The 20984-nt window shown below is 41.8% G+C and overlaps 1 protein-coding gene across 1 annotated transcript in view; it reads right to left on the minus strand.

The window, feature by feature from the left end:
* Positions 1-2511: 2511 nt before the first annotated feature.
* The window catches only part of LOC108633215 (amine oxidase [flavin-containing] B), a 30354-nt gene continuing 11881 nt past the window's right edge, over positions 2512-20984 (minus strand). The window contains exons 6-12 of the mRNA XM_018043671.1: positions 16978-17074; positions 15781-15834; positions 12478-12535; positions 9059-9156; positions 5560-5671; positions 4754-4816; positions 2512-3545 (exon numbers count right to left, since the gene is read on the minus strand). Coding sequence (XP_017899160.1) covers positions 3393-3545; positions 4754-4816; positions 5560-5671; positions 9059-9156; positions 12478-12535; positions 15781-15834; positions 16978-17074 — 635 coding nt within the window. The 3' untranslated portion in view covers positions 2512-3392. The remainder of the gene's footprint in view (positions 3546-4753; positions 4817-5559; positions 5672-9058; positions 9157-12477; positions 12536-15780; positions 15835-16977; positions 17075-20984) is intronic.

The raw sequence follows: 20984 nt of genomic DNA on the forward strand, positions 1-20984 counted from the left end.
TGATCCCATGCAGCTTCTGTTTTCTGGCAGTTTCGGTGGCATACCCTCACTCTCTAGTCAGAAGCATCTTGAACAAAAGCCAAGACTTTAAATTCCTCGGGCTGGGGTGGGGGGGTTTCAAGTAGTCTAAAGTGTCTCCTTGAAGCCCTTCTCACAAGGCTTCAGATGAGAAGGTAAAACCCTGGCCTTCCCTTTTGGGGTGGGTTGGACTCAAGAATGGTAGCTCTCTCTAAAGAGATCTCTTCACGAATCTACCCCTTCAAATCCCCTGCATGTGCTAGACAGTAGGGCCTTGCTATTTATTTTATATTCTCATGCATGTATGCTAAGTCACTTCAGTCATGTCTGAATCTTTGCAACCCCATGGACTGTAGCCCACCAGGCTCCTCTGCTCATGGGATTCTCCAGGCAAGAATACTGGAGTGGATTTCCACACCCTCCTCCAGGGGATCTTCCGACTCGAGGATTGAAACTTCGTCTCTTAATTCTCCTGCATTGACAGGCGGATTCCTTATCACTAATGTCACCTGGGAATCCCATTTTATATACAGTACTGTTCATATTTTCATCTCAAACTCCTAATTTATCCCTCCCCCCTTTCCCCTTTAGTAGCCATAAGTTTGTGTACTATGTGAGTCTATTTCTGTTTTGTAAAACAGTTCATTTGTATAATTGTTTAGATTCCACATATATCCATTTTCTTGAAAAAAAAAAAACCTATAATAAGAGAATGAAAAGAATATATGTATGTATGTATATATATATATGTAACTGAATAACTTTGCTGTACACCTGAAGCTAACAGAATATTGTAAATCAACTATATTTCAAGAAAAAAAATTAATTCTCATTCTTTTCATACACTCAAAACTGGTGAGAGGTTTCATCAGACAAGAAATTGGTTTTTAGGTCTTTCATTTAAAGTTTCCCATTTTCATCTATCTCAGGATTTACCTTGGTAATTAATATCGAATGTAACTTGGCACCTCAAGTCATGTAATTTAACAAGATGTCATAATTGCAGTATCACAGTTTAAGTGCTACTCTGGCGGCTCAGATGGTAAAGAGCCTGCCTGCAGTGTGAGAGGCCCACATTCGATCCCCGGGTTGGGAAAATCCCCTGGAGAAGGGCATGGCAACCCACTCCAGTATTCTTCCCTGGAGAATCCCATGGACAGAGAAGCCTGGAGGGCCACAGTCCATGGGGTCTCAAAGAGTCAGACATGACTGAGTGACTAACACTTTCATTTTCTTTTCTATGTCGTACAGAACAAGAAGTGATACTGGAAGAACACTGGGCATCCTCCACTGGCCTGGTTGGAGGACGAGTGGTCCAGGAGATTCCTGAAGCAGGTAATCCCTTACTTGACTCTTTCATAATGGGTGTTCCCTCATGGCTCAGATGCTAAAGAATCTGCCTGCAATGCAAAAGACCCGGGTTTGATCCCTGGATCAGGTAGATAACCCAGAGAAGGGAATGGCAACCCACTCCAGAATCCTTGCCTGGAGAATTCCATGGACAGAGGAGCCTGGTGAGCAACTAACATTTTTAACTTAATGGATATGCTGGAGTTGAGTAGTACGACAACTCTCAGGGTGGGTGGGGCTGTTTTAAAGGGCAACATGCTCAAGTAGACACTCCTAGGCCAAATACATTATATTTCTAGACAGATACAAAAACCAAAATTGTTGCAGAAGTCTTTTTATTTTGGCCGTGCCACACAGCATGTGGGAACATTAGTACCCTGACCAGGGATCCAAACTGTGCCTCTTGCAGTAGAAACTCGGAGTCCCAACCACCAGACTGCTAGGGAAATCACTTCATAAGTCTTAGTTGGTTTTTTCATCTCCTCATTTAGTCTCTAAAGTTCCTACAAATTCACAAGTGTAAATGTCACTGTAAAATCAGAAACTATATTATTATTGATTACTCCTGGGAGATTTCTTAAATGTCATTTATGCTAAGAATAATAACATTCATTTTCTAAAGGAGCATGTGAGAATTGTCATTTATGGATTTAAAATATATCCTGATAAAAGCTGACCTTGGGAGTTGAAATGTATGAGTACTTTGAAATGAAGATCTCATTTTAAAAGTAGTTCAAATAGGATTTAATGGACTGTGGACTGTGGTTTTAAATTAATGAGTGTACCTAGTAAAAAGCTTTGCATTAACAGGCATATGAAAGGTCAACTGAAATATTGCAATTATCTTAATTGTTAAAGCATCTTGCTTAATATGTCAATTATTTTGACAGCATTTTGGGGGGCAGGAACAAGGGGCTCTGTCTTTTAGCATCCTTATCATATCATTATAAATCACTTGCCAAGTGCTCACATAGACGCCACCCATGATGGATCACACAGTCAAAATGCATGCATCATCATCTGAACTTCAAGGAAATTTTGACTAAATGCTTTTAAGCCTCAATTATATGCCTAATACTGAATCTTGATTTGATCTATCAAAACCCCTGAAAGTCATTACCCAAAAAGAAAAGACAACAGACATCTGGTCAATCAACTTTATTTGAATTATTGAATTACCCAAATGTGCACCAACCTTTGTATCCAGATTCAGTGGAGGATACAAAAGGAAGACAAGACAAGAACTCTTACCATGAAAAAAAAGTAAAATGAGCTGAAGACACACAGCCCAAGACAGTAAGACTTAAGGATATACACTGAGTAGTGGCATCTGAGTAGCACAAAACAACTTAGTGAAGAGTAAACCTACCCAAGGGAACACTATCAGCGACCTTGGCAGGGAGTAGAGAAGGGTGATTGGGCAATCCATCCCGAGAGACAGGATAAAGCAATGGACCTGTGTCCTAGTCACCAAAATATCAGTGGCTTATTGTGGACATTGAGCCATTAAGTTCCTCCTCTCTCCATTTCAGTTTGCTCAACTCTAAAATAGAAAGTAAGGGTTGGGATGGTGTCTAAGTTCTTCCAGCTGTAACAATATGGGATTCTAAGGACAAATGCAGAGAACCTGGAAGGTTGTGGACATTACAGGAAAGAGGAAGGACAAGCACAAAGCCATAGAGGGAAGAAAACAGTAGTGGTGGGTGTGTGTGTGTGTGTGTGTGTGTGTGTGCCTGGGCGATGTATAGTAGGGTAGCAAGGACCTTTCACAAGCCAATTTAACTACTGTAAAGATTCTGGAGCCAGTGAACTTGGAAGTGGGTGAGACAGAGTGCTAAGCTAGGTACTAGACAATACACAGGTGTCCAAATGGAGAAAGAGAGACTGTGTATCCTGTGGTCAGAAAGTCTGACTGATCGTCATGCTCCCCTCCTCACTCTAAATTCTTTGCATCTTTGTGGAACTTTATTACAATGCTTTCCCCCAAACCCACACACCAGGGTGTGGTTACAGATGCCCTCTCTTTAGATTCGCACCAGGAGCCCCCTCTTGTGGGCCAGGTAGCCGAGAGCAGTTGCTGAAATGATGGTGGTCAATCCAATCAGCTTCAGCAGGCCTGGCACGGAGGGCAAATGCCTTTGCAAGAAGGTGGTGGTGATGGGCTTCGCAGGGACATCCTGGGGTCAGAGAATACTTGGTGTCAGTACAGGGCTTGTGCACCTTGCTCCAAGAAGTCTGTATTTCCCCCAGTTCTCTGAATGTGACTCACATTTGCCAACCTCGGGCCATGAAACATCACATTCCCTTTGCTCAGAACATTCATCTCCATTCCCCACCAGTTGTTGTTCAGTTGCTTGGTCATGTCCGACTCTCTGCAACCCCATGGACTGCAGCATGCCGGGCCTCCCTGTCCTTCACCAACTCCCAGAGTTTGTCCAAGTTCACGTCCATTGAGTCAGTGATGCTCTCCAACCACGGGGCCCTTGAATTAGCTAACTCTGACCACTAACTTCAAGCCTCAGTTTCCCCCTCACTTCCTCCAGGAGCCTTTCCAGTGTCCCCAAGCTAAGTTGACTCTCTTTTTACATTCTCAGCACGTCATCTTCATCGCACATGGGGCTTTTAGGTTGTCATCTCTTCTCCCCACCACGTGCTGAGCTCTGAAAGTGAGGTTGTACCATTATCCCAGTGGCTGATGGCACAGTAAGTATTGTGCCAGTGGCAGGTTGCACAATAAATATGTGTTGAGTGAACTGATCTGTGGTCCACTCAGTCCTCAATCCCATCTCTGACAGAAGCACTAAGAGAAAGACTTTGGGGTGGCCAGGCTATTGCCTTTGACCTTCTACCTGATAGATGAGTAACTCTGACCTTTCAGACACTTGTCCTCTGCAATGCATTTCACTCTATCCCTCTATGTATCCTTCCTTCCAGTCAGGAAAATCTCCTGGGGTCTTATTACAAAATGATAGGCATATTGAAAATGCATTTTTAATTTAAATCTGCTCTGTTTCATTCTACTTCTTTGCCCTCTGAACAGAGGATACTGAGTCATCTTCCCTTCATTTCCTCCACCCTATCACCAGGTTAGAGATTTATTCAAGAGACCTTTATCGAGTTCTTAATAAGCCTAGAACTCTCTGAGTAATCTCACCTGACCAAAAAAATATTTTTTCCTGATAATCTGCAAGGCATGTGGCAGCTACAAATTTATCAAAGTTCTTCTAAATCCCTCCTCTCTGCCCTAACCCATGACATCCCTTTAAACATCCATGGGTTGAATCACTACGGGGAGGGTCTGTGAATATATACAAGTGTGTTCTATGTGCAAATAACTGTTCTCAAAGTAAAGAAATTTCAATTCAGGAAATAAAATAGAACCTACCACAGACTCTGGTTCAGGCAGCCAGATTTCATCCTCTGGGATCTTGCCCATGGCATGCAGGATCTGAAAAGAAAGAGCATTTTGGTGAATAACAAAAACAACACTGTCTTTCTCCCAATCTACTAATCTTTCTCTTAATCTCCTAATCTGCTCTTTAAATACAGACTAACAATGTCTTTTGGGATATCCATTAAACACCCCAGGGTAAAAGCCAGTGTAGTCCACTGAACCTTCAAAATATATCCAAAAGATCTTTCATCTGTGGCATCTTGGGCTTCCCTGGTGGCTCAGTGGTAAGGAATCTGCCTGCAATGCAGGAGACTTGGGTTCGATCCCTGGGTTGGGAAGTTGCCCTGGAGGAGGGCATGGCAACCCACTCCAGTATTCTTGCCTGGGTCACACAGAGTCAGACACGACTGAGAGACTAAGCACAATCATTAGACTCACAATAAATCTTAGTAGCTGCAAACACACCTTTATAGGGATGAGACCAGCGGAACTGTCAGAAAATACATAAATGAATTCTGAGTCCTAGGGTAAACATGTTTGGTTTCATAATATTAGACCGAGGTTCTCTCTCAAGTATAGCTATGGTGATATTTTGCCCCATGGAGTCTTTTTACCTTGGACTCATTACTTTGGGGTTAAGGTGTTCATTTCACCCGAGACTACTGTTAAAGGGTATTTTGTGGTTTTTCAGATGGGGGTTAATGGGGAGGTGGCCTCCAGGATCTCAGACATCTTTAACCTGCTTGTTAGGACCCTGAGTTACTTCCTTCTCCACAGCGCATGACCTCAGGCCCTACCTCTCGGGCCGCTCTCTCGCCAGCCTCCACAGCCCCCTCCATGTAGCCACTCCAGTGTGTGGCAGTCTCTGTGCCTGCGAAGTAAATCCTGCCCACTGGCTGGCGTAGAACCCTTGAAAAGAAAGCAAAGAGATAAAAGTGGTCAGTCTCAGAGAGCCAGAGGAGAGCCTTCCTACAAAGACCAAGGCTGATCACTTCCCTCAGATTTTAAATGTCAGGAGGTCCAATGGCAATTTTGGAATGAGGTTCACAGGTTCCTTCAGTTCTTGCATGATCTTTGTCACAGACAAAAGTGGAATAAAAGCCAAAATTCACTCCTGCCCCAAGAGCTTACAGGTAAAGCCTGCCAGCAGCCTAGGTAAAAAAAGCATTTGCTTCGAGTACATGAAGTGAGGGACTATATGTGCCCAGTCATGGATAAGCTCCTTTTATGATTCACCAGGTTTGAGCAAGGAGACCTGTGCCCCCAGTTTCCTACCTGGTCATTCCACTAGTGAATTTGGCAAAGTGTCCTCTCACTGAGCTCCAGCTTTCCCATCCCTTAAGGGCATGATCCAGTGATTTTTAAAACCTTTCTTACCAGCAACATTCAACAAATCTGTGCATATCACTATGCACATTGAGCACTTTATCAGTGTGAAGAGTTTTATTGCATTAATTGATAAACAGTTAACATTTTGGGGGGCACCAAGTGCTCCTCTAAGTGCATTAATCTTTACCACAACCCTATGAGGTCAATACTATCATTATCCTCATTTTGCAGATGAGAATATGGAGGTACAGGATCTATGGTGGACATTAGGTCCACCTAGACCTTCCTTCAAGAATGAAGAACTTACTTCCAGCTGCTGAAACGTAGTCTTCTGATGTCAGCACTGTTTGGCTATTGCCTCCACTAAAGAAAATTGCCCTGGGCTTCCTGGTGGCTTAGCGGTAAAGAATTCCCCTGCAATGCAGGAAATGTTAAGAGATGCAGGTTTGCTCCCTGGGTCAAGAAGATCCCCTGGAGGAGGAAATGGCAACTCACTCTAGTATTCTTGTCTGAAGAATCCCCATGGACAGAGGAGCCTGGTAGGCTATAGTCCATGGGGTTGCAAAGAGTCAGATATGACTGAGTGACTAAACAACAGCAACAAGAAGCCCATATGCTACATAATAGGACAGGAGGTCACAGCACTTGGTTTCTAAGAGGGGTAGTTTGCTGTTACCCTGACAAAAATACCATAAGGGAGGCACCATCAATATGGCATTATTCATCCTATTCCATGTTTCCATTATATTCCAGATAATGGATGTGGATGTCCAGAGCTAATACCCTCACTCTTAGCCAACACTGCACACCACTGGACCTTTCAGAGAAAACAAAAGTTGGCTTGAATTGGTGGGTTTTCTTTCACCTACCCTTATTGCAGCCATCAAGGAAAAAAAAAAAAACAGGAGGAGAATAGAAGATATTATAAAAGACTAGAATGCTGATAAAAATACACAGCATCATCTGGAATTATCCATAGCCAGAATGGGTTGCAGAGCCTAAGGGTATTCAGGAAGGGTTTTCCAGGCAAGAATACTGGAGTGGGTTGCCAGGCCCTCCTCCAGGGGATCTTCCCAACCCAGGGATCGAACCGGAGTCTCCTGCATTGCAGGCAGACTCTTTACCACAGTGCCACCTGGGAAGCTCCAAAAGAGCTCACCTCCGCTTCGGGGAATGTAACCCTGGTCTCCCACCTGACAGGTGGGGATACTCATCACTGTACTAATAAGGAAACTGTGCACTAGGAAACAAAAAAAAATTGTGTGACTCACTTTATTGTAGTGGTCTGGAACTGAACCCTCAATATCTTCGAGGTCTGCCTATACTGAAGTTTTCAGCAGAATGCTTGGCAAATAGTTGGCACATAGGTAATAAGTGATGAACGAAACAATTATTACTGACATCGTCTACAACCAGCATATACAAAAATTAGCTTATTGACCCAGTAACTAATCAGGTGGTGCCCTTTTACCCCAGAATGATCTCGTAGACGATATTTTGCCATCTTCAGGAAGAGGGGACAGTGCTAACCAAAGCCACTATGTATCTTCTCACAAGCAGCTTTCAATCCTTCTTTGACTGGTTTTCACGAGCAGATTGATTAGCTGTTTACATTTACTCACAACCCCCTTTTTTTTTTCCTGTGGCATACTCAGGCTTTTACTCATCACTCTACATTTCCTATTCTGTTTAGATTGAGCTTTTGGTACCAAATGATCTCTTGGTTTAGTAATACTCTAACGGTCGTAATAGTTACTGCTGTATTATTAATTCATACCTTGTTAACTACAATAAACTAAACACTAATGATTCATACTCGTCTGCACAATGCTATAAAATGCTAAAACTACTGAATTATGCATTTTGAATGGGTGAATTTTACGGTATGTGAATTCAGTTCAGTCGCTCAGTTGTGTCTGACTCTTTGCAACCCCATGGACTACAGCATGCCAGGCTTCCTGGTCCATCACCAACTCTTGGAGCTTTCTCAAACTCATGTTCATCGAGTCAGTGATGCCATCCAACCATCTCATCCTCTGTCATCCCCTTCTTCTCCTGCCTTCAATCTTTTTCAGCATCAGGGTCTTTTCCAGTGAATCAGTTCTTTCCATCATGTGGCCAAAGTATTAGAGTTTCAGCTTCAGCATCAGTCCTTCCAATGAACATTCAGGACTAATTTCCTTTAGGAGGGACCGGTTGGATCTCCTTGCAGTCCAAGGGACTCTCAAGGGTCTTTTCCAACACCACAGTTCAAAAGCATCAAATCTTCGATGCTCGGCTTTCTTTGTAATCCAACTCTCATATCCATACAAGACTACTGGAAAAACCATAGCTTTGACTAGACAGACCTTTGTTGGCAAAGTAATGGTATGTGAATTATATCCTAATAAAGATGTTTAAAAAAAGTGTGCTCTCATTAATATACTGATTCTTGTCTACTGTATGCTACCTTGTATTTCTCATACACCTGATAAGGAAAATAAGGTTCAGAGAGAAGTGGCCTGTCCAGGATGGAAAAGTTGGTTATTGGTAGAATCAGGAGTGGAACCCAAGTCCCTTTATCCCCAGTCTAGAACTCAATTTGTTTTTATAATGCTGTACCCATGTTGACACTTATGTGGTACCATTTGAGGAAGTTTCACTGAGCCCTACACTTGCTATAAAAACAGTTCTGACAATATACATGAACCCCCTATCTAAATTCCTAATCTTAGGCTGCAGTCTTCTTTGGTTCTATTGATTGGGATTGCTCCTTCAGAGGCATTCAGAGCCCAAAGCACCACCATGATGTGGCATTGCAATGACTTCAGTAGTGAGATTCACAAGATACAAAGGAACCCGGGGATTTGGGGACTTTTTTCCCCAGCGTTTATAAGAAACAAGGGAGAAGAGCTACATGAACCTTCTTAGAGTTATGGATTCAGGTTCAGGGAATTTCAGTTAGAACTGAGCCCACTTTTACTCTACCTTCCATATTGAGTCATGATCCCAGGAGGGAAGTAGGAAGTGTAGCAACCTGCTGAGTACTGCTCCTCACACCAGTTCTTCTCTTCATAGTGCACTGGCTGCAAGGCAGAGTGACAAAAACTCAGAGGAGAATCAAAGGAAGTGATCTCATCCAGAATAAATCAAACACATCACAGTAGGCTTCATACTGGAGAACCAACATATATCTAAAGTGAAAGTCACTCAGTTGTGTCCAACTCTTTGTGACCCCATGGACTATACAGTCCATGGAATTCTCCAGGCCAGAATACTGGAGTGGGTAACCGTTCCCTACTCCAGGGGATCTTCCCAACCCAGGGATCGAATCCAGGTCTCCCGCATTGCAGGCAGATTCTTTACCAGCTGTGCTGCAATGGAAGCCCAAGAATACTGGAGTGGGTAGCCTATCCCTTCTCCAGTGGATCTTCCTGAGTCAGGAATAGAACAGGGGTCTTCTGCACCACAGGCAAATTCTTTACCAACTGAGCTATCGGGGAAGCCCTATGTCTAAAATAAAGCCTTACTGTTCTGATGTTTTCAGAGATATGACTTTGGACATGTAAATAACCTTGGTTATAAACTTCTAAGAAATTCTGACTTAGACAGTTTTCACACTTGCTTCATTCATGTCCCAGGTACCGTTCATAAATTGCAATTGTCTAGCTCCATGTTTAAAGTGGTCTTAGGTATTAAGAAGCTTTTAGTGCCTAATAGTTTCAGGACAAGTTTGAAAAAGGATTTATGCTTACTGGAGTAAGGAGGGGGAAAAAAAGTAGAAAGACTGCCTGTTAAGTAAAAAGAATGACCAGATTCACATTTTTGGTGCAAGTCAACTTTGTTAAGAGAAGCTAGGACAGACGAATTAATGTTTTCATGGGATGTAGGCAATTCTGTTGATGGCAATGTGCGGTGTGGTGCTGTACTTAGTCGTTCAGTCATGTCCGACTCTTTGAGACCCTATGGGCTGTAGTCCGCCAGGCTTCTTTGTCCATGGGGATTCTCCAGGCAAGAATACTGGAGTAGGTTGCCATGCCCTCTTTCAGGGGATCTTTCCAACCCAGGGATCAAACACAGGTCTCCTGCATTGCAGGCAGATTCTTTACCAGCTGAGTCATAAGGGAAGCCCAAGAATACTGGAGTGGGTAGCCTATCATTTCTCCATGGGAACTTCCTGACCCAGGAATCGAACTGGGGTCTCTTGCATTGCAGGCAGATTCTTTACCAGCTGAAGCCCATTGATGGCAATACATGCAGGCAACGATCAGCCTGAAAAATATGTTTTTTGCCATGAATAGGCAAAACATTAGCTGAGGTTTTGTGAAGTTCAAGTTGTATTATAAAAAGTAAACATAAGTGTTATCATTAAGCATTATTTTGAAAAGTTAATAAAATCAACATGGCAAGTCTTAAGAGAAAAATGTTAGTTGTAAAAAGAGATTTGGAAAAGATGTTTCATTTAAAACAATTGCAGTCACACATGGGACTTTGGATAGCTATTTGTAACAATGAACAAAGCACAAGGCCCTTTCTGCTAGGTATAAGTGGCTCTGATGTCTCTGGCCAGCCCTCTTCCCTCTCTGCATCCGAGTGTGATAAGCATCCTTCTCTGCCTATATCCAGTCAGCCAATCAGAAGAAAGTTTGGACTTCGTGTTTCACCTTTCCCTGCTCCCAGGACAAATGCCAAAACAAGTGCCACTCTCTGCCAAGAGCAAACAACTCATTTTTATCACCAGAAATTAATTATATATATTTTTCTAAGAAAAAGAGACTGTTCCCCTGTTAAAAATGATCAGCTTTTTGGGAATATGAGAACTGCTTTCCTCTCCCACTGGGGTTCCCCAAACAACCATCTCACAGGTGGTTGGAGGAACCTCAGCTCTGCACTGCCTCAGCCTGAGGGTGTCTCAGAACGTAACTTCAACAAAGCTTGAGTATCTACCAGGAAGAAATATCTTGAACTGTATTTTTTAAATAGATAGACCAGTCAATTTTAGCAGCTGTGACAGGATTAATTTTTAATGTGCATAGAGTTTGGATTTTGCTACCTCACTCACAGTATCCTTGTGTCCAGAGGCTATGCTTATATTTAATCTTGTTAAATGGTGTATGACAGTGAAAAATGAAACAAAACCCATTCTTCATTATAATTATGTTTCTCTCCAAACCAATCAATTTGTCATTCGTGTTCATTTGCTGAGGATTAATTCTGTGAAGCTTCAAGAGCAAGTGTTTCACCTATAACAAGTAACTCTTGCTTTAAAAGGATGAACAAAAATGACAAATTCAAAAACCACAACTTTTGACTAGGAGGAAGTCAGCCATTGCAAAGCTGAGCAAAATAAATGTTCAAGAGATAAGATGAAGCCATGGAGCTGTTCAACTAGGTCATGATGTGCGGTGCAGAGATTTGGATTTAAGAGGCTTAACAAGTTAAACATTCTTAGCCCCTTCATTAGATTTTCCTTATGCTTTAATCACTCATTTGTACATTGTTTTCCATTGTCTTCAAATGACTCATGGATAACTGGATTTAATAAAAGCTTTCAAAAGGTGATGTAATCCATGTCAAAACATTAAAAACCCAGCAGTCTGGTGAATGGAAGGAAATGTCGGCTTATTGTTTTAAATATTGATGAGGGTGGTGGTTATGGTTACTGGTTATGGGCACATTGGGTCCTTTGATTATCACCAAATGCCCCTACTGCCCTGCCTCCCATATCATCCTGCCTTTAGCCACGCAGAGGGGAGGAGAACTACCTGCAAAGATGTCTAGGAAGCTCAGCTAAGGCTCACCTTGAGCCAATCAGCATTGCTTCCCTGCTCTAGGAAGAGCTCTAAACTCAGGGACAAGGGTAGCATCACGTAAAACACATTAGTTTGCAGGGTCTTTAAAGTTGCCACTTGGAGGAGGAAATGGCAACTCACTCCAGTACTCTTGCCTGGAAAATCCCATGGATGGAGTAGCCTGGTAGGCTATAGTCCATGTGGCTGCCAAGAGTCAGACATGACTGAATGACTTCATTTTCACTTTTCAAGCTGCCACTAGCCAGGGCCCATCCCTTCTGGGACAACTCATAAGTTGACCAGCCCTGTTGTGCACACCCCTCCAAGAAAAGATCAAGGAAAACATGAGCTCTAGAACCTGACTTGCCTGAGCCCATCACTGCTAGGCCCAAGACAACAAAGAAAGATCTCTCAGGACTTCCCTGGTGGTCTAGTAGTTACGATTCCCAGCTTCCACTGCAGGGTGCAGATTCAATCCCTGGTCAGGGAACTAAGATCCCACATGCTGCACAGTGCTGCCAAAGTCGGGAAAAAAAAAAAAAAGAAAGAAAAAGAGAAAAAGAGAAAAAGAAAAGCAAGATCTCTCTCTCATAGGGAAGGGTTGGGAAGCCTTACGTGCAAAGCTTCTTGTGAGCCCAGAACCTTTGCATAGAGGTCACAGAGTTTCTTCAACCTATGGGAAGAGGGGAGAAAAAATAAATAAATGAAAATGAAGAAGGAAGCAAAAGTTGAAGAGGTACCTATGATTCTCATCATTCAAAAAGATTCTGAGCCTCTGAACTTTTGCTTCCACTTGACATTTGATCTTAACTTTTCAAAACAAGGCACTTTATTTTAGTTCCAGTATCTGAAATCTACGAGGTCACAAAAAGTTATAATGAAAAGAAAGGGATGCATTGCCTGCATCACCAGGGGCACAGGGCAATTTACTCATTCATCAAAGGAAACCTTGTGTACCTGTTGCCAATTTCCTAAGCACTGGAGATTCTGGGAGGACCAAGATAGGATTCCTGCTACCCTCCTTCTCTCCTCATCCCACTAAGAGGAAATGGGCAAAGTGGAGAAAGAACAACTTTGAATTCTGCTTCTGTCTCTTCCATACTGTGAAGTCTTAAGCAGGTTACTTAAGCTCTTCAACCTTTAGTTTTGTCCACAAACTCGCCTGAATTTTTCACTAATCACGGTAAGACAGTGTGGCCCCAGGACCAGTAGCAACTGCATCATTTGGGAGCTTGTCAGAAATGCAGACTCTCAGATCTCACCCCAGACCTGCCAACTCAGAAACAGCAGTGGCAGCATCTGTGTTTTCACAAACCTTCTAGGTGATTAAGTTTGAGAACCATGGGTAGAAAGCATATAAAGTCTTCAGTTGAGTAACTGGTGGCTGTTGTTCAGTCGCTCAGTCGTGTCCGACTCTTTTTGACCTCATGGACTGCATGCAGCTCTCCAGGTTGCCCTGTCCCTCACTATCTCCACAACAACTGGTACATATGTAATAATGCTTGATAAATGATAGCCCTTAAGAGATTATGGGGGAGTCGGATATAAGCCAAAAGTTATAATTAGTTAATTAAGGTACAAGATAAGACTTATTTCCATTCTGATTTTTATAGAATAGTTTTGTTAAACGGGATCTTACAGGTGATATAAAGTTAGGTCAATGACTTTCAAAAATATTATCATTATTATTATTTTAAATACAGGAACTCTTTCTACAAATAAAAATATATGAAGATGCCTAGTATATGTATGTATAATTGAGTCACTTTGCTGTGCAGAAGAAATTAACATAACATTGTAAATTAGCTTTATTTCAATAAAATAAATTTAAAAAGAAAATTCCTAATTTCTCCTCCCTTCTTCCCTCTCTTCCATCCCTCCTTCCTTCCATCCTTCCTCCCTTCCTTCTACCCTACCATCTCTCTCTCTTTCATTTTTTCTTTCTAATTTCTTTTTACTTAAAAGGACTAATTTAGCAGAAGCAGAGGAATAGTCAGACAGAACAAAGAAAATTAAATAGAACCAAATATATAAGGGAATTTAAAATCATAAAGGTGAGCATTTTAAACTCATGAAGAAAAGATAGGTTATTTGATAAAATGTCACTGGGACAAATGGCTACCCTGAAAGAAGCAAAATTGGACTCCTATGTGACTTCTTACACCAAAATATATTTCAGAAGGATCAAAGATTTACACAGAATAGACGAAAACAGAAAAGCACTGCAAATGAGTAATTTAAAACAATCTTGAAATGGAAAAGTCTTTTCTATGCATGATAGACCATTCAGAAGCAATGATTTTAAAAACAGATCAACCTAATTTCATAAAAAGCTAAATCTTTATTATAGTATAAAATGAATAAGCCATAAATATGATCAAAAGACATACTGGGAAAAGATCTGTTTCACACACTGGAGATTCAGCAGTGAACCAACCAGACAAAACTTCCTACTTTCATAGATTTTTTTTTTTTACTGTTTTGCAACATTTTATTTTACTTAATACTGTAATTATTAATATTTACAGATAATACTACTTTCCTATTGGTTTATAACATGTTTTATTGTATGTAATTTGTGTACATTCTTTTTTTCATATTCTTTTCCATCATGGTTTATCACCAGATATTGGAAATAGTTCCCTGTGCTATACAGCAGGACCTTGTTGTCTATCCACTCTATGTACAAGAGTTTGCATCTGCTAATTCCAAACTCCCAATCCATCCCTCCTTGGATCTTAATATTCTAGTGGGGACACCTTTTAGATAAGTGGCCCAATCAGACCTCCATAGCCCTGGCCAAGCACAGTGGTGGCAACAGTCATAAAGCAGCGAGCTAAGAATGGAGGCAGGAGAGGATGTGCCATAATGTATCCAGGGACTCTTGCGTGTGCACGCTCATCATGTCCGACTCTTTGTGACCCCATGGACTGTAGCCCACCAGGCTCTTCTGTCCATAGTATTTCCCAGGCAAGAATACTGAGGTAGGTTGCCATTTCCTTCTCCAGGGGACCTTCCCGACCCAGGGATCAAACCCATGTCTCCTGCATCTCCTGCATTGGCAGGCGGGTTCTTTACCACTAGTGCCACCTGGGAAGCCCTCCAGGGGCTCTTAGTTGGTAAATATGTTATCAGGGAGGCTCCCAAGGTGGCGCAGTGGTAAAGAATCTGCCTGCCAAAGCAGGAGACACAGCAGACATGGCTTTGATCCCTGGGTTGGGAATGTGCCCTGGAGAAGGAAATGGCAACCTGCTCCAGTATTCTTGCCTGGGAAATCTCATGGACAGAAGAGCCTGGCAGGCTACACAGTCTTTGGACTTGCAGAGTCGGACATGACTAAGCACGCACACCATGCCAGAAGCACACCGTGTTATCAGGGGTGGTATGGGAATAAATAGTTGGTAGTGGTGAATACCAACTGCTGAAAGAAATTGCCACCTCCAGGGAACCTAGTCAGTCTGTACCTATACTTTTTCATTGTTATGCATCATTCATGCAGGATGTATGGCAGAGTGCCCTGCAAGGGGTCGTTTGTTTACCTGGTTTTCACCTCCCCCAGTAAGTTTTCAGCTCCTGGGCTATATCTATTTTTGTATTCTCCATAGCCCCTTGCATGGTATCTTATGTATGATAAACTCAACAAATATTATTTTCAATACTTTGTTCTTCAGTTATCAGCCTTGTGCCTCTCTACAAGACCCTCATGATGAAACATAACAGACATGTCATGTTAGGAATACACATTAAGCAGTCTCTAAGTTAAAAAGTTAAGTGAAGTTGAAAGTAGGTAGAAAGAAGAAACAGAGAAAAAAAAAAGGAGAGGGGTATGGGGTAGCACAGGAAGGGAGAGAGGTGGAAAGGAAGGAAGGGAGGGAGGCAGAGAGGGAGGGAAGAAAGAACAGATACTTTTTTCCTTACCTTTCCTCCTTAGTAAGACGGGCCAGTTTTCTGGCTTTGTGGGCAAGGATAAATCTAAAACATACAATCAAGAAAATGGGGGAAAATCAATGGATGTTATCATCTTGGGCTCATTTCTATAGCTACACATGTGTCTAGTGTACAAATCAAAAGTAAACCAGAAGAAACAAACAACACACTATCTTATGTTCCATGTTTTACTATTTAGGTGTTAAATTCCTGACATTAAAAGATACCTTCTAGTTTTAGGAATTCAAGGGACTAAAAACAGATCACTGGCCTTAATTTTTGCCTGGGGGTATACCATGACTAAGCCATCTCCCCATATATGGATGGTGGTCAATAGGAATACACCCTGGGTCTCAAATGCCTCTCTAAGATGTGCCTGAGATTTTACAGTTCCATCCAGTTCTTGTTCTTTGGTTCTGTCTTCAATATGCTTCTCCCAATTGCCCAGCCTTCTAGAATCTGCCTCCATTTCCAGCCCTATGATTGTCTTCAACTAACTAACTGGTTTTGATCTCCCTCTTTTGACCTTTGGCTCTCTCTGAAATAAACTCATACATATCCTAAGACCCATCTCAGTTTTGGCTGCTCCAGGTAATCACCACCTCTCCATCCCCATGACATCCACATCTACGTTGCTCTTCCCTACCAAACTGAGAACTGGGCTGGTCTCAGCTTCTCTCTTATGGGAAATTAAGTACCATTGATGCTCATGTAGCCTCCACAAGAAACCTTCTTAGTGGAACACCGTAAGTCAAATCTTCATATCATGCTTTCACAAAAGATAGCTTACCATAATATATCAACTCCCAGTGCTAAACATGAGGAAGAAAACTAGTATAACACAGTTTAAAATGTTATTGATATTTTAATCCCTTTCTAAATTTTTATTCATTGTAAGATATTATTTAAAATTATTTTTTGGCCTTGCCATGTGGCTTGTAGGACCCGAGCAGGGATCAAACCTGTGTCCCCTGTAATGAAAGCAAGGAGTCCTAACCAGTGGACTATCAGGGAATTACCAGAAGACATTATTTGTAGAAAATCAATAAGATCTTTCTTACTGCTGGATTTGGAGAAAAGTGACATTGGGTAAAAAATTATTGAACAAAGTTTGGGACACAATTATTGATGGTATAGGAATATATTGTCAATATGGAAGATCATCACACCACCACAAGCATGCCTTACCCTATTATGGCAGGATAGCTGCCATCGGGTTTAGTATCATCCAATGTATAGGCAACTGGAGCTTCCTCTCCTTCAATAATCATGCTTCCACAGTAATCTTGGAGAAAAACAAAATGGAAAAAGACATTCATCACCCTATAAAACTACCTGTAGCAGTTATAATGAAGCATACAGTTTTCAGTTGGGGAAGCCCAAAGGATGAAAATAAGACCTATACTCTAAATATATGAAGGCAAATCAAACTGATGTTTGGAGAATGAAGGAGCCAACATTTGGTGAAAAACTCAAATGCTAAGTTCCTCTCTGCAAAGAAGCAATGTGATATCATGAATTAATCTAGGCCACCATTAAATGAAATCTTGTTTTCCCTTACTGTTACCACCTGTGTCCCCATTTCTTTTTTCACAAGAAATTATACAAAATCAAAGATGTGTCGAAAACATGCTAGTCTATTCCTGTAAAATAGAAGGCACTGAACATTCACACTTTATGAGGGGCCACTTAGATGGTGCTAGAGATAAAGAACCCATCTGTAAATGCAGGAGACATAAGAGATGTGGGTTTGATCCCTGGGTCAGGAAGATCCCCTGGAGGAGGGCATAGCAACCCACTCCAATATTCCTGCCTGGAGAATCTCATGGACAGAGAAGCCTGGGAGGTTATTGTCCAAAGGGCCGCAAAGAGTCAGATATGACTGAAGTGACATAGTGCACACATACTTATTCTAAGTAGTTCTTGATTATCTGTAGATAGGGCAGAGAGCATTTCATATAGCACCTCCAGAATAACTTGGGAAACAATTTCAGCTCATTCTGGACAAACGTGCTTATCTAATTACCCTCCTGAACAAAAAAGATATGTAATTTTATCAAAAGAATACAACAGAACAATGGTGAAAATGTCAGGGCAGAATTTTAAATGTTAGAATAAGATCCGACTACAGTGTACCACTCTTCCTGCTCCATCATTTACTAGGAAATTGGGCTTGTTTGAACAAAATTATGGTGGGACACCTTGGAACAAAGGTTGCATAGAAAATCCAATGAGAGGGCTTCAAAATGAGGAATAAAGACTAGAGAAAGAACTTGGAGGATATGCAATGTCCCCAACTTGTGTGTGAGCAGGCACACCTGCAGACCTTTTAACCCGCATTTGCTTCTCTGTCTCCCTTCATGACCCTCCCCGCTCTGCATCTGTGAGAATCAACATCCTAGTTGGTCACTGGATTGAGGGGCACTTCCATGCCCCTCAGGTGTACTGGGGCTGGAAAACACACTGAGAAAAACGGAACTGCGAGGAGAAGAAATGTTTAAAGTCTGTCCGAAAATTTAGGAATACAAGAGAAATAGCTAAGGAATCACCATGTTATAAGAAGACAGGAAAGAAGATAGGATGTGATAAGAGAAAAGAGCAAGGGCACAACTGGTCACATAGTCAGCTGGACTGGCTGGGGTGGAGGCCCTGCTTCCTGGGCAGAGATGCTGCTTGGCCTCTGTACCACCCAGGTGCACTGGGAGGAAGCAAAGGACCAAGGGGCAAAGAGAAGAGTCCTGTTCATGCCAGGACAAGTCATGTGACAACAGTAGTATTTCTGTCATTTGTAGGTAGAAAGCTGAGGAGTTCTGCCCATGCATAGGGGACTTCTGATTAACTTGGTCCAGCCTTACTCTTAAAAAGGGGCGTTCAAGGACATCTAGACATTTAAGAAAGTCCTTTAACAAAAGAAGCAAACAAAAGAAGAAACAAACTAACAAACAAAAAGGAACCCTCAGGAAAAAAAAGACAAAGAGTAGAAGTACCCACCAAAGTGGCAAGTAACATCCTCAGGGAGAAAAGAGAAGATATTGTACCTGTGGTCAGTGATAAAGAGGACTATTCCCAGGTGGCGCTAGTGGTTTAAAAAAAATAAAATAAAACCTGCCTGCCAACACAGAAGATGTAAGAGATGTGGGTTTAAACCCTGGGTCAGGAAAATGCCCTGGAGGAGGGTATGGCAACCCACTCCAATATTGTTACCTGCAAGTCACACAGATTCAGACACGACTGAAATGACTTACTACATGCATGCAAAGAGGACTATTCAGAATCAAATAATACATGAGAAGCTTTTTTCAGTGTGGGAGTGTGGAAGGAGGAATGCTGAGCTGATGATCACATTCATCTGGAAGAATGACTGATATTTACCAAGGACAAAATTATAGGAAAAATAATGAAGAGAGAATGTGTATGCGTGCTAAGTTGCTTCAGTGTTATGTGACTCTTTGCGACCCTATCGACTGTAGCCCTCCAGGCTCCTCTGTCCATGGGATTTCTCAGGCACGAATACTGGAGTGGGTCTCCATGCCCTCCTCCAGAGGATCTTCCTGACCCAGGAATCCAACCTGCATTTCCTGCACTGCAGGAGGATTCTTTACCGCTGAGCCACTGGGGAAGCCCCTTTTATATAGAGTGCTACAAAAAAACACATTTGTAACCCAGTGACAAAGATCAGAGAAAAAGAATGGTTGGTCCAGAAAAGCGCATGTAGATATATTTCCTAGTAGGATGAGACCATCATAAACACATTTTTAAAAATGATGCACTAGAAGAAAATATTTGCAACAGATGCAGAAAAAAAAATTAATGAGCACAGGATAAAGAGATAATTGACAAAATGATTTTACATAGTTCTGAAGCCTTATTAATGATAAAAGTTGCAGATTTTATAAAAAAGAAATGCTCCTATTCAAATCTTCACAGCGATAGAGAAGAAGCTGTTTATTGCAGCATCATATATAATAGTAAAAACTTAAAACCAATGGAAATGCCTATCATCAGCATAACTACTGGACACATTTTGATAGAGCCATACAGGGAATTACTGTTTATTCACTTGTTGAAATAAAGTAGATTTAAATGCCAAGATGTGGAGAAATGTCTGTGGTCACGGAGGGAAGCAGCTTAGCACCAGCAAGCTCTCCATGATGGGTCACTGTCCGGTTCGTTGGAAAAGATAGATTACTTGCTCAACTGATGCACCAACCCAGTAACAGTCCTAAATAGAATGTCCTGCAAAGGTGGAAGATTAGGAGGCCGCAATGAGGTGGAAAGGGGTAGATACAGTAAGAACTGTCCGAAGGGAAAAATGTGTAACTTTCCCCCTTTGCCTTCAGCACAACCTTCCTCTCATCTTCTGTAATCTAGGTCCTCATCTCAGTCCACCCTTCCCTTTGCCCTCAGTCTCAGGTACTGACTGTTCTTACCTGGCCTCCTCTTGGAAGAAAAGGAGCTGTGATGAGGGTAAATGTGATAAGACTCTAGCAGTGCGCTGTTCAATATAGTAGGCATGTGTGGCTTTTGTACATTTGAATTTTTTTTCTTCTTTTAAGCTTTTAAATTTCATATTGGAGTAAAGTTGATTAACAATGTTGTGATATTTTCACACACCAAGGAAACCAGAATTGAAAGAGACACGTGTACCCCAGTGTTCATCGCAGCACTGTTTATATAGCCAGGACATGGAAGCAACCTAGATGTCCATCAGCAGATGAATGGATAAGAAAGCTGTGGTACATATACACAATGGAATATTACTCAGCCATTAAAAAGAATACATTTGAATCAGTTCTAATGAGGTGGATGAAACTGGAGCCTATTATACAGAGTGAAGTAAGCCAGAAAGAAAAACACCAATACAGTATACTAATGCATATATATGGAATTTAGAAAGATGGTAACGATAACCCTGTATGCAAGACAACAAAAGAGACACAGATGTATAGAAGAATCTTTTGGACTCTGTGGGAGAGGGCGATGGTGGGATGATATTGGAGAATGGCATTGAAACATGTAAATTATCACATGTGAAATGAATTGCCAGTCCAGGTTCGATGCATGATACAGGGTGCTCGGGGCTGGTGCACTGGGATGACCCTGGGGGATGGGATGGGGAGGGAGGTGGGAAGGGGGTTCAGGATGGGGAACACATGTACACCCATGGCAGATTCATGTCAATGTATGGCAAAACA

The sequence above is a fragment of the Capra hircus genome (assembly GCF_001704415.2).
Source record: "Capra hircus breed San Clemente chromosome X unlocalized genomic scaffold, ASM170441v1, whole genome shotgun sequence".
NCBI lineage: Eukaryota > Metazoa > Chordata > Mammalia > Artiodactyla > Bovidae > Capra > Capra hircus.